The 14,206-nt window shown below is 45.8% G+C and overlaps 1 protein-coding gene across 2 annotated transcripts in view; it reads left to right on the top strand.

Annotated features, from left to right (window-relative positions):
* MTF1 (metal regulatory transcription factor 1) overlaps positions 1-14,206 on the top strand; it is a 41,965-nt gene that overhangs the window by 21,085 nt on the left and 6,674 nt on the right. Inside the window, exons 6-10 of one of the 2 annotated variants that reach the window (XM_059377319.1) lie at positions 17-153; positions 4,863-4,937; positions 9,424-9,520; positions 10,246-10,835; positions 13,732-13,792. In XM_059377319.1, the coding sequence (XP_059233302.1) occupies positions 17-153; positions 4,863-4,937; positions 9,424-9,520; positions 10,246-10,835; positions 13,732-13,792 (960 nt within the window). Of the gene's footprint in view, positions 1-16; positions 154-4,862; positions 4,938-9,423; positions 9,521-10,245; positions 10,836-13,728; positions 13,793-14,206 lie in introns of both variants that reach the window. The other variant, XM_059377318.1, reaches the window with a different exon arrangement.

The following is a 14,206-nucleotide window of genomic DNA, read 5'->3' as shown; positions in this document are numbered from 1 at the left end:
TTTGTCATTCTTGCAGGTGAAAGACCCTTTTTCTGCCCCAGTAATGGCTGTGAGAAAACATTCAGCACTCAGTACAGTCTCAAAAGTCACATGAAAGGTCACGACAATAAAGGACACTCATACAATGCACTTCCAAATCACAATGGATCAGAGGTGCGTGGTGTTTTGTCTCTTGTTTTGACACAACACAGAACAGCAACAGTTGTTTGTGTATCAAAATAAAAGGTCAAAACGTCTTCTCTGTGCATCCGACAGTGAGAGGGAAGAAGTCAGGGTCAAGATCTGTGTCTTTGTGTTGGGATGGTTGTGTCTTTGTGTTGGGATGGTGCAAGCCGGCAATTTCACCAGGCGCCCTGTGCTTCAGCTTTTGATTTGGCTCTGCCACCTTCCCATCAGATATGGTGCAAGAGACACCTTGTAACCAGAGGTCTCACATGGGTCAGCCAGATGCTTTACAAGTCTTATTTTCTCACTTGTGTTTGTGAAACATCTGTACTTGAGTTTGAAACGCAAATTAAAGCTTTGCTTCAGGGACGCCTGGGTGGCTCAGTTGGTTAAGCAGCTGCCTTCGGCTCAGGTCATGAGCCCAGCGTCCTGGGATCGGGCTCCTTGCTCGGCAGGGAGCCTGCTTCTCCCTCTGCCTCTGCCTGCCATTCTGTCTGCCTGTGCTCGCTCTCTCCCCCCCCCCTCTGATAAATAAATAAAATCTTTAAAAAAAAATAATAAATAAAGCTTTGCTTCATACATCTGTTTAATCTGTCACTGGAGAACCAGGCAGAATCTGGAAAGTTTCTTGCCCTTTTGAATTGTCTGTAGGCCAGAAGGTTTGAGAGCCACTGATGGGAGGTACTGAACTGCAGAGCTTTCTTCTGCAGAGTTTTAGACAGTTGGTCTGTTCTTTGCCAAGCCCATCTACTGTATTTTCTTCTCTGCAGCTTCATTCTGGAGAGGTCCTGGGAGAAATTTGCTGTTTTTACTTCTTCTTCTTCTTATTTTTTTTATTTTTATTTTTATTTTTTATTTATTTTTTTTTTTTAAAGATTTTATTTATTTATTTGACAGAGAGAAATCACAAGTAGTCGGAGAGGCAGGCAGAGAGAGAGAGACACGGAAGCAGGCTCCCTGCTGAGCAGAGAGCCCGATGCGGGACTCGATCCCAGGACCCTGAGATCATGACCTGAGCCGAAGGCAGCGGCTTAACCCACTGAGCCACCCAGGCGCCCACTTCTTATTTTTTTTAAAAGATTTTATTTATTTATCTGACAGAGATCACAGGTAGGCAGAGAGGCAGGCAGAGAGAGAGAGAGAGAGAAAGGAAGGGAAGCAGGCTTCCTGCCAAGCAGAGAGCCCAATGCGGGGCTTGATCCCAGAACCCCAGGATCACGATCCGAGCCGAAGGCAGAGGCTTTAACCCACTGAGCCACCCAGGCGCCCCTTCTTCTTCTTCTTCTTCTTTTTTTCTTTTTTTAAAAGATTTATTTATTTATTTGAGGGGGAGAGAGAGAGAACAAGTACATGGGGAGATGGAGAGAAGCAAACTCCAGTGAGTGTGGAGCCTGACACGGGGCTCAGTCTCACAACCCTGAGATCACGACCCGAGCCGAAATCAAGAGTCAGATGTTTAACTGACCAAGCCACCCAGGCACCCCTACTGTTTTTACTTCTAACATATTGGGCACTTAATGTATATCTGTTAAACCTAGGAAGTAAGTGTTACTATTATCTTACTATTTCATAGATAGGGGAACTGAACCACACTGACCTCCTTTTGAAAAATGAGGTTTCTACTTAAAATAGGTAATATCTTTTGGTTTGGGGAGAGACCACATAAATTCTGTGGTTTCCAATTTTTAAACAGCAAAGGATCCCTTCAAACCTATTCTGCCCCTGTATCTTATTAGTAATAATAACTAGCATTTACTGAGTGTTTACCTTGTGCTGCATTCAGTGCTGAGTGCTTTTACATGGATGGTCTCACTCACAAGCTCTGCAAGGTCAGTACTGTTATTAGCCCCACATTACCGATAATGAAGCTTTTGAGGCAAGGAGAAATTAAATGACTTGGTGAGTATCCAAAGCTTGTAATTATTCTGATTTAACAGGCAGTCTGATTCCAGAGCCTGGTTCTTGACCCCTGTGTGGTGAGAGGCAAAATCACATTAGCTGTCAAGGCTGTGGCCTATGGAGCTCAGCTGCCTGAATTCAGATCCAAGCTCTGCTACTGATCAGATGGACACCCTTAGGCAAATGGCTTTTTTGTGCCTCAGTTTCTTCTTCTGGAAAACCAGATAAAAATATTAAGATCTGAGAGTCTTTGTCTACTAAGCTGCCTGTATTAAGTCGTGATCAATCTTCTTGTTCATGTGACAGTCAGAGGACAGTTTAATTGGTGACAGCCCCTAAGCACTGGGACCCCCTGCCCAAACCCCCCCAGTGCATGGTGCTCAGGTCTTGTTTTCTCTGGGTTGCAGCTCATTCCCCAGTAGAGGGAAGCTCCTCTTGTCCCAGGCTTTCAGAGCCATCTAGATTGCCCTGAGTCCTAAATAAAGACCTCCAGCCTGGATCTCTTCCTGAACTCTAGACTGGTACAGACAGTCCCCACTTAGGATGGTTTGATTTTATGGTGTAAAAGTCATACGCATTCAGTACAAACCGTACTTTGAAACTCGATTTGACTCTTGTCCCTCTAACAGTAGGCTAGGCTGTATGATCCTGTATGATCCACAGCCCCCTGTCAGCCTGCGATCATCAGTGTAACCAGCTGGTAACGCTTCCAGCTGTTCCAGACCCATTTAGCCGGTCTGTTTGTTTTTCCCGTTCAGTACAATATCTAGTCGGTTACAGGAGCTAGTCAACACTGTTATAAAATCAGCTTTGTGTTAAATTATTTTGCCTGACTATAGGCTAGCGTAAGTGTTCTGAGCCTGTTTCAGGTAGGTTAGGCTAAGCTGTGATGTTTGGAAGATTAGGTGTTCAGTGCATTTTCAACTTAGGCTGGGTTTATCAGGATATAGCTACACTGTAAGTTGAGAAAGATCAATATTTTCAGCCTCCCTCCTCAACCCAGAAAACATCAGTCTTCTCAAATTTCATATGTCCAAACCTCTTCCACCCATAGGTCCCCACCTTAGTAAATGGTACCTCTGTGTTTTTAGTGACATAGGCCGAAAGTCTTGGAGTCGTTCTTGATACCTCTTTTTTTCCCCTCAGATCCCACACCTGCCAGCAAAATGTCAGCTCTACCATGCGAATAGACATAGAATCTGATCACTTCTGATAACTTGGTTCAGGCCACTGTCATCTTTTGTCTCAATTACTACAGTAACCACTAAATGATCTTCCTCACACCTTTCCCCTTCTCCCCACTCCCACTCTGCCCTGACACAGACTGGATTACATATGTCACCCAGAGCAATCTCTCTAAACCATAAAGCAAATAATGTCTGTCCTCTGTTCATAACTCTGCAGTAGCTTCTTGCGTCACTTAAAGCAAAAGTCAGTCAGAATCTTACAGTGGCTTACGGAGTCATTTCTCTTGGTCACTTCTCTGGCCTCATTTGCTTCTCTTCCTCTCACTTTAGCTCTCCTGTCCTCTTTGTAGAGAAGAGGGAAGCCCATTCCTGCCTCCGGGCTTCTGTACTTACTATACCTGCTGCTTGGAACACTTTTCCCAGATACGTGCCTGGCTCGTGCTGTCTTTCCTTCAGTATTTGCCCAAATGCCAGCTTATCTAAGAGGCCTCCCTTGATTTAATAAGAGGGCATCTCCTGCCCCGGCATTCCCTGTTCCCTTTATCCTCCATAAACTTAGCATCATCTTCGGGGATTTTGTCACACACCCCCACCACAACCCCCAAATGTAAGCTCTCTGGTGGCAGGGACTTGTTTTGTTCAGTATCGTAGCCCTGGGCCTGGAACAGTGCCTCATACGTAGTAGACGCTCAGTGACTATTTGTTGATTGTATGTATGAATGGAAATATTTGACCCACCAGGTAAGCAGGGTTCCCACTCAAAGTATGTGAATCGCAGCTAGCATTCTAGGAATCCAGAGTTCAGAGTTAGCCTCAGCCGCTGTATTTGGAAGTAAATCTTCAGCACTACTGAGTAAGAATCCCTGAGATGCTGGGAACATAGTGATACAGAGGAAGATGGCGTTCCCCTCAGAAGCCCTGGGTTTGTGTTCTGCTAATGAGCTGTGTGATTTTGGACAGTTCACTGCCAGTCTTAGCATTGATTTTCTCATACTTAAGATGGGAATATAAAATACTTGTTCATATGAATAGCAAATCAGGCCATGTGAAATTGCTTTATAAATGAGAAGACCAATTACACAAATACTATTAATTTCATATTATTACAGCTTTTGTTCCTCTGGAGCCTGAGTCATGAGATAATTCTTAAACTCATCTATTAACCACCTTTAAGAAATATAAGACAGTCTTCTAAGAATATCAGGATTTTAAAAATTAAAATAATTCACATAGCCCTTTTTTCGAATGGTTTTTACCTTTCCAAGAAACAAATCTTTTTATTTTTTTTATTTTTAAAGATTTTTATTTATTTATTTGACAGACAGAGATCACAAGTAGGCAGAGAGGCAGGCAGAGAGAGAGAGAGGAGAAAGCAGGCTCCCTTCTTGAGCAGAGAGCCTGATGCGGGGCTCGATCCCAGGACTCTGAGATCATGACCTGAGCTGAAAGCAGAGGCTTTAACCCACTGAGCCACCCAGGTGCCCCCCAAGTAACAAATCTTGACATTTGCAATCATAGGGACATTGTGATCAAGTGTTTTATACATGCTATGCTACTATAAATCTTAATTTTTTTTGTTGTTACTTAATAAGAACTTTTTGTCTTTCACAGGATACAAATCACTCACTTTGTCTGAGTGATTTGAGCCTTCTGTCCACAGATTCTGAACTGCGAGAAAATTCTACAGTAAGTGTACCTGTGATACGGGTATGAGAAAAATAAGTGCAAGAATTGAGCACACCCCTTTGGTGGGAAAATTAAGGGAGGCCAGCCTTTGGAGTCTTCCAGATTTGGTTGCATCCAGTTGGTTGAGGGCTGTTTTGATTTTATTTCCTGATAGAGCCCTCATGGGAAAGGTTGTACTCTCTGATGTCTAATGTCTTTTGACCCATGTCACTCACTCGATAACCTCTGGCTCCAGAAAATGTCTTTCTTTTATTCACTTAGCAGATACTTACTGAGTGCCCAGTCCATCAGGTAGTGTGCTGGTATGAGCTTGTAGGGGTAAAAAAGTAAGTGTGGTCTGTCCTTGAGGAGTTTAAAATTAGTTCTATATAAGGGAAGAGGCAGAATGCACCAGAACTCCAGTTTGCAGGCTTTCTCAAGCCCTGCTGATGTAACTGGAGTCTGTCTTTGTCTTTCTTTGAGCTCACTCACTGCATTGAGGTCCTGAGGGAGCCTTCTTTCTGAGCCTCTTTTAAAGGACAGCCGCACTGTCTCTTGATCTGGTGCCTTCAGTTGACTCTGTGTGGAATTTCCCTGCCATTCCCGTGGCTTGGTGATGTGCCTTGCAGGCCACTGTATGAAGGCCGAGCTTATCTCCGTGAGGATCTGTGCTTTGCTATGTCACCAACTGGGTTGTTACGGATGCATTGTTTGACGTTTTAGTATGGTAAATAAACATAGCTTAAGTTAGATTTTCTATGAGTATTTGCCTAAGTAAGAAGGAATCAACATGACGGGAGGTATTTGAGCAGAAACGGAAAGACTCGGGAGTGCCGTCAGAGTGTGTCAGTGGGGTCCTCTGCGCTTCTGATGCCGGGCTTCTTGGGCCACACCCCAAGCCTACTTCATCAGTATCCTCTGGGAGTGGCATCTGACACTGCGTTTTTTAATCTAAGCACCCCAAGGCTTGGGTTCTTCTGGTGATGGCGGAGTTGCTCTTATCAGACCAACCCCCCATGGAAAACAGATGATCAGGAACAGCTACTTGAAGGCATCAAAGGGCAGCCCCCAAACAGGCAGAGGTGAAAGCTTGGAAAAAGGAGCCACACGGACAATGAATGGCAAAGGCCCTAGATAAGTTCTCAAGTTTTACAGCTGATCAGCCTCAGGGCAAGCCCCAGGTGACACCAAACAAGATGGCTAAAACTCCGTAAACATGCAGTCTCACTGGCTTGATAACCAGAGGACAGAGCTCAGAGCTACCACAGCAGCACCTGGAAGATGAAGGGGAAAGTAAAGAGCCACAAAGTGGGAACCCCAAGCTCTTGTGTATAAACTGGTCACATCTCTAGTTGACACCCGAACTGGGCATGTGTGAGACAGACCCTCCGCAGCCCAGCTGGGGCTGAAGAACTGGACGAAGAGATGGCTGCTCTCCCCCACAGGGAAGACCGAGTTTGCCATTGGAGCACAGCCGGATCCACAGAATGAATAGTCAAGCCGACAGTCTCTACAACATACCGTTTACAGTGCCCTGGGTAATCCCAAATTAGTACACGTAAGAAAGAGGAAAACATTTTTTTTAAATAATTCATTTCTTTAAGCAGTCTCTTCACCCAACATGGGGCTTAATCTCACGACCCCAAGATCAAGAGCCACAGGCTCCACTTACCGAGCTAGCCAGGTGCCCCAGTAAACAAGGCTTTCTGAGTAGCTCCTTCATGCTCAAGGGCGTAAAGGAACATGCTTGTAATAATTGAATAAACAGGAAATTCAGCAGAGAAATCGAAACTATAAAAAGTGCACCAAATGGAAATTCTGGAACTGAAAATGTATCTGAAACAAAAAATGTACTGGATGGGCTTAACAGCAGATTGGAAATGACAGAAGAGAGAACCAGTTAAATTGAAGACAGAGCAATAGAAATGAACCAATCTGAAGAAGAAAGACACTAAATAAGCGATTCATGTGATTTTTATGCCTCTTTGCATTTCAGAGTTAATAGTCTAAGATGAAATTTCTATATCAGAGGCCTCGATGCCCTCTGAGTTGGGGAACCTAAGATTTTGGGGTATAATAGCACTTTAATCTCAGAGGTTGTATTAAATGATTTGTTTAGGAGTCTACTCCCTGACCAAGGCCATGATCTAGGATTAAAGAGCTTTCTGGAGCCCTGGGGTCATCAGGTGAGGAATCCTGGTATGGAGGAACATTAAGTACTTGTTAAAAAGAAAAAAAGCCTTTTCTACCACAGTTGACATTGGCAAGACAGAGGCTCTGTCCCTTGGGGTCAAATTACATAGTGTGCCCTCACCACCCATCATTTATTCCAGAATTGGAAATAGTCTCATTTTTAGTCTTTCATTCTAAGGCCACAATTCTTAAAGAAATAGAATTAATTTGCCTTTTTAAAAAATTAATTTGCTTTGTTCTGCTTTAAAAAAATGATGAATTGTTAATACCAAATGACACATTTTTTTTTTTAAAGATTTTATTTATTTATTTGACAGAGAGAGATCACAAGTAGATGGAGAAGCAGGTAGAGAGAGAGAGAGGGAAGCAAGCTCCCTGCTGAGCAGAGAGCCCGATGCGGGACTCGATCCCAGGACCCTGAGATCATGACCTGAGCCGAAGGCAGCGGCTTAACCCACTGAGCCACCCAGGCACCCCCCAAATGACACATTTTGATGAAGTCCTTCTTTCCTTGGTTTCTGGACAGCCATATGTGTATGTGGGTCCCCGACGTGAGCTTCGATTTGCTTGGATCTTTCGTTAAAGGAGGGTTGAAGTGCCTAGGGAACGGTGCTCTGGACCTCTTAGATCTAGAGCTTCAGGCTCCATCCTGGTCCTAGACAGCTCCCAGGGTTCTTTGTCTCTCTGAGCCAGGCCCCAGAGGCTCAGACTATTCTGGTCTCCTCCACTTCGGGGAGCTGCTCGAACTCACTCTGTCCCCTGGGTTTGTATCCTGAAGCCTGGCAGTGGCTGAGTCACAGGCACTTAAGCACTTTTTTTTTTTTTTTAATTTAAAATAGTTTTTTATTGAAGTGTAGTATACATACAGAAAAGTACACCAATCACAGATACGCAGCTTAATGAATGCTCACAATTCATCACACGGATGTAACCAGCACCCAAATCAAGAAATAGAACATTCTCAGCATTCCTGAAGCCTCCCAGCCTCATGCCCGCTAACAGCTCTTACCTCTCCCTAAGGATAACCACTATCCCAACTCGGCCCCTCTTGGCTCACGTGGGTGGTTCCATCCGGAGGATCTCTAGGCTGCTGGACAGTTCCGCTCACCACACTTGCCCAGGCCCAGAGTGAGCCTTCCCCCTCCCAGAAGTAGAGTTGTTACAAAATGACCTTTAAACATGAGTTTGGCACAGACGCAAAACATGGCCCGAAGATCGGTTTTGTTTGGCTGTACAGTGCTTTGTTTTCAGTTACTTGCTTTTAATGACAAATCAGTAGATTTCACATGAAAATCCACCTTTCAGACCATTTTTGAGCTCCGGAAGTCCCCAGTCTGCACTTCATAGGGCAGCGTTCCTCCGAAGCCCTTGAGCTGCCGGGGGGTACACGCTCCCCAGTTTGCCCCAACCTCCTGTCCCTGCCGCCCTGGTTTCATGACTTCTGTTACCTGCCTGCTTTTGTGGAGGCACTTGCCTCTGTCCCTCCTGCCCTACCAGCTGTGGGGCGAGGCGGACTGGAGGGAGAAGAATGCTGTCCCCTCCCCCTCACCACAGAGAAGACTGGAGGTGGCCATTTTATTTGGTGCCTATCAGGAATCAGACCCTTAGGGCATTATATGTTTTTTGCCCCCCCCATTTTATCTTTTTTAAAAATGCCTCTGACGTCTTCTTAATTCTTAATTACAAACAGTGACAAACAATAGTGAGTATAAGGTGATAACTACTGTCTCTCATGAAAGGTTTCTTTTATTGCCTGATAAGTTGCCACGCATACCTGTTAGACTTTCATAGGGATTATGTAATGATCTTAAAGGATCTTCACAGTACATTATTATTACACGAGAAGAGCAGGTTGCAGGTAATAGATATTATACAATCCCATTTTTAGGTAGGATTTGGTCTTCTTTTAGGGCAGGGGTCAGGAAGCTCCTTTTTTGGAAAGGGCTGGATAGTAAATATTTTTAGCTCTGTGGACCACAGAGTCTCTGACAAAAGTCAGCTGTGCCGTCAGAGCATGAAAGGAGCATGGAAATAAATGAGCAAGCATGCATCATTCCAGTAAAACTTTATTTCCCAAAACGGACACGCAGCCTACAAGTCATAGTTTGTGGGCTCCTGTTTGAGAGTATCTTAGGACCCAAATCGCCAGTGTCTGAAGTTTAGGGAACTAGATGTCACCTTGGAAAGGGAGAAGTTGGAAAAAAGAAACATATCAAAAAGATCATTCTAGTTCTGCTTCTGTGTGTTCTGTCCCAGTGAAGAATTGCCTCAGGGTGACAAGCCTCACGTCTCTGTCTGTCTCTGTCAATCACAGGGCCAGGACCTCAGCACAATTTCACCAGCAATCATCTTCGAATCTATGTTCCAGAATTCCGAAGACACGGCAATTCAGGAAGATCCTCAACAGACAGGTTTGTGCCACAGTCTCTCTTCCTGCTCACGTCTCGGCACCGGGCAAGGGAGTCCCCCTCGGTGACACACCGCGGCAGGCGCCGTGAAGTAGATTTCAGTTCCCTTGAACAACACATGCATTTGGTGAGGGGTCCAGGAAGTATGAGCCTTTTGTTTGGTTCCATCTTTTTCTCTCCTTCCCTCAGCAAGAGTCTCCTTGAGGGCCTACTTTCCCTAGCCCTTCAAAAGAAGAGGGTCTTCTTCAAAAGCTCTTGTTGGCTTTCAGAAGCAGGAGGAGCTGTGAGCTCGCACTTCTGAAGCGACACTGTGCTCGCGAGTGGGCAGGATCCTCAAACAGCATCAGATGCCTAGATCCTTCTGTGTTTGAATGGAAATCTGTCCCTGAAGCTTCACAGCAGTCAGAAAGTGTGTTCGCTGGTTATGCCAAAAGGGGATGTCTAGTCTCTTTAACAGAAAAGCTTTAGAATAATTTTTTTTTTTTTTTTTTTTTTGACGGTGAAGCGCATACTAGCTCTTCACATGTAGAAAGCGAGGTTGGTCGTGAAGCCTGGTGCTTCGGCTGGAGGGGTCATTAAAGGGAACGCAGGAGGCCAGCCTTCTAGGAACGAAGCTCTTGGCTCTAACGGACTTCAGCTATCTTTGGTGTCGCCATGATGACTGTGTTTTTGTGGCTCCTGTAAGGCTTGGGATATGTATATATATTTCTATTTCTTTTTCTTGCCAGCTGCCTTGATTGAAAGTTTTAATGGTGATGCAGAGTCAGTCAGTGATGTTCCGCCATCCACAGGAAATTCAGCATCTTTATCTCTCCCGCTTGTACTGCAGCCTGGCATGTCCGAGCCACCCCAGCCTCTGCTACCAGCCTCAGCACCGTCTGCTCCTCCGCCTGCTCCTTCCCTAGGAACTGGTTCCCGGCAAGCTGCATTTGGCAACCCCTCTGCTCTCTTCCAACCTCCAGAAGTGCCTGTCCCCCACAGCACACAGTTTGCTGCTAATCGTCAAGAGTTTCTCCCGCACCCTCAGGCCCCGCAGCCCGTCGTACAGGGACTCTCTGTTGTTTCCGGGGCTGCGGCAGCGGCAGCACCACCAGCCGTGGCGGCACCGCCCCAGTCCCAAAGTACTACTGAGCCCCTGCCGGCCATGGTCCAGACTCTGCCCCTGGGCGCCAACTCTGTCCTGACTCACAACCCCACGATCACCATCACCCCGACGCCCAGCACAGCCATCCTGCAGTCCAGCCTGGTCATGGGAGAACAGAACCTACAGTGGATCTTAAATGGTGCCACCAGTTCACCACAAAACCAGGAACAAATTGTAAGTACTCTGTCTGAACGGATCTGGTGGGGTGAAGTGTCTATACGTAGAGGACATGTTCCCAGGTTTCGCTTCAGAAAGGAACATGGTTATTGTATTGGCCCTGAAACCTGTGATTTGACCTCTTGGCCTTGTCCCCATGAGCAAGTGGTAGAAATCCGGAGAATGCCATGATGCAGACCCGCAGTAGGGAAGCAGAGGACAAGCCCTCCTGTGCAGCAGGCTCATGAATGAAGATCCCATCTGCAGTGTCACGGCATCCTCTAGGAGAGCAGAGCAGTCAGCAGACTGCAGAGGCCCAAGAACGACTTAGGAAACCGGGTTCTTCTCCAAGGCGGAGTCAGACTTATGTGCAGGGATGGTCAGACCCCATCAGGTGGAAAGCACAGCTGTGGCCAGGTCAGACAGAGAATCTGTGCTCCCAGGGCCTCCTTGAGAGCCGGTTTCTACAGTAGTATTCTGTTTCGATGACGAAGGAAATGACTTGGTCACTCAAATATATTTTTGAGGGCCGGTTTTTTTTTTTTAATTGTATTTATTTATTTGAAGGAGTGATAAGAGGGAGAGCAAGTGAGCACAGGAGCATGGGCAGAGGGACAGGGAGGGCGAGAAGCAGGCTCCCCTACTGAGCGGGGGCTCCATCCCAGGACCCCGGGATCGTAACTGGAACCAAAGGCAGACACTTAACTGACTGAGCCCCCCGGGAGCCCCGAGGGCCTGGTATTTACCAGGTACCATGCATGATACTTTTGGGGATACAGAAGAGTGGAAACCATGATCTCTTTTTCACGAAAACTTAACATTTTAGTTAAAGAGGCTAAAATACCTCAAAGTTAACATTACCAGTAGGGGAAGGGCCAAATAATAAAAACGGTAATAAAAAAATAACAGCAGTGATTTATCGAACCCTTACTATGTATAAGGGCTCCCTGTGCTGATTAAGCACTTTTTGAAACTGAAGGTCTGACATGTGCCAGTTGTTACCTTATGTACATTATTCTTAGATTACCTTTTTTTTAGATTTTATTGAACAGGTGGTACAGAGAATTTCTGTGTACTCTCTGGCCATTGGCTCTCGTCCACCACCACCCAGTTTGCTATGCTAGTGACATCTTGCATTAGTCTGGCACATTTGTTACAACTGGTGAATCAGTATCAATATATTACTACTATCCAAAGTCCATCGTTTACATTAGGGCCTACTCTGTGTGTGCACTGATCTGTGGGTTTTGACAAACGCATGATGTCACGTGTCTCCCATTACTGTATTCAGAGTAGATTCACCACCTTAAAAGTCCCTATTCTTCACTTATTTATCCCGTCCCCCTCTCCCTTAGCACCCACTGATAATTTCAGTCTCTAGATGTCTGTATGTCTGAATGTCACCCACTGTGCTAACTAAGCACTTTTCAGTGCATTGCTCATTTAATCACAGTAATCCTAGGAGGTGGGTATGATTTTACCAATGGAGAGCTGAAGCCCAGAGAAGTTAAGTGACTAGCTCAAGGTCACACACCTCATAAGTGGGAAGGCTGCGATTTGAGCATAGACAGCTTGGTCTCAGAGCCCGTGCTCCTGACTACTTGTTGGGTAGCCATCCAGGGCATGTGAGCCTTGAGTTAAGAGGAGGAAATAGATGGAGAAAACGACATACTAAGTCGGAGAATGCTAGGGTGGATGTATGACGCCGTTAAACTGGAAGGGTAGTCTGGGGCTAAACAGCGAGACCAGAGTGTTCGGATTCCATCGATCAGGTGCCAGGCCCCAGAGGCCACCTGATGCCATGTTTAGAGTGCCAGAGTCACTGGAGAGGCCTTTTTGTTGGTGTCGTAATCCAATCTGCTCCATGTCATTTTTACTTTTTTTTTTTTTTTCCTGCATCTGCCCTGGGGAGCTGCATGGGGCCAGTGTCATTCCTTTTCCATACAATTCAGTTTTATGTATTTAAATATTGGTCTCATTTTTCCACCATTATTTTAGTGTCCGCTCCTATAACTTAGCCAGAAGCTCTCACATTCCTCCTAGAGTCAGCCTAGAGGGACCCTTTCGCCCCCACAAAAGGGGTAAAGTACAAAGCCTTTTTAAGGTAACTACTAGAAGAAAGCAGCCAGTGTAACAGGAAGTGTTACCACAGTGGAAGGGGTGGCCTCTGGGCCTGACTCTGTGGTCCGCCTCATAGAATGTAAATCGCTCATGTTTGCGCTGTGGGCTCACCACGTCCTGCAGGCTTCACACGCCTCCTCTCATTTCACCTTCATGGGGGCCCTCTGGGAGGTCCTTTGGTTATTATTCCCGTTTTACAGATGAGGAAACTGAGACTCTAAGAAAAATCACTTGCCTTCCCTCAATAACTAAGAGGTGGTGGGACTTGAACTTGAGGCCAGAGCCCTCCTTGGAGCTGCTACCCTGTGCAGCTTACAGCACACCTCACGGGGCTCTTCTACCAGTGAGAGGACACCTTAGTCGGTCCTTAGCATGCACGTTGATCCTTGATGAGACAAAAGAACTTTCCAGCCTCACAGAAGTATTGGGGTGTGGCGGCAGTGGAGGCCTTGTAGGGAAGCTAGCCCTGGGGTTCCCTGTGAGAAGACCCCAGCATAAGCAAAGCAACCTTGGCGGAGCCTTTGGGTGGACAGAACCTACTAGATTGGGTAGCTGGGAGACAGCCAAGTAGTAGGAGACAAAGCCGGATGCACCATCAGCACTGAATGTCAAACAGTGCAGTGACCTCATGTCAGAGCACAAACAAAACATCACTCAGTGCAAAAATCCTTGAACACTGAGGGTTTTCTGTCCTCTTGGATGACCAATACAATCAGGCAGGCTTCAGGTCCTTGGAGATTTGCCATATATGAGTGGCCGTAAATGTGATTTTTTTTTTCTTCCTCCCCAGCAGCAAGCATCTAAAGTCGAGAAGGTGTTTTTTACCACGGCAGTACCAGTAGCCAGTAGCACAGGTATGTAACTGTGTGGGGGCTTTAAAAGCACGTCAGCTCTCGGGGCCCCTTTGAGGCAGATTTCACTGTTGCTTTGCCCCAGTTTTTAAAACCTCACATTTGTCAGATTGTATTGTTCATAAGTTAGCACACTTACGGCGTAAATAACCACACTTAACATTCCTTAGGGAGTAGTGGTTCTCTGCCTCTCAGATACAGCTTTTAAGAGTAACCAGAAGAAAGTGTGACTCACAGTTAATGCCGAAGAGGGCAGCTGTTAATTCACTGGATTCTTTTCTAATTACAGTAATGAAGAAATAGCATCTGGGCCAGAGACTCATACAGAGTGAAAAGTTCCTTTTTTTTTTTTTTTTTTTCCAAACTATCTTATAGATTAAGAAATGGGGCCCTGAAAGATGAATTGACTCCTCTGGA

The sequence above is a fragment of the Mustela nigripes genome, chromosome 14, assembly GCF_022355385.1.
Source record: "Mustela nigripes isolate SB6536 chromosome 14, MUSNIG.SB6536, whole genome shotgun sequence".
In the NCBI taxonomy this organism is placed as follows: Eukaryota; Metazoa; Chordata; class Mammalia; order Carnivora; family Mustelidae; genus Mustela; species Mustela nigripes.
The sequence above is the reverse complement of the archived record's forward strand: the minus strand, read 5'-3'. Positions and strand labels throughout refer to the sequence as shown.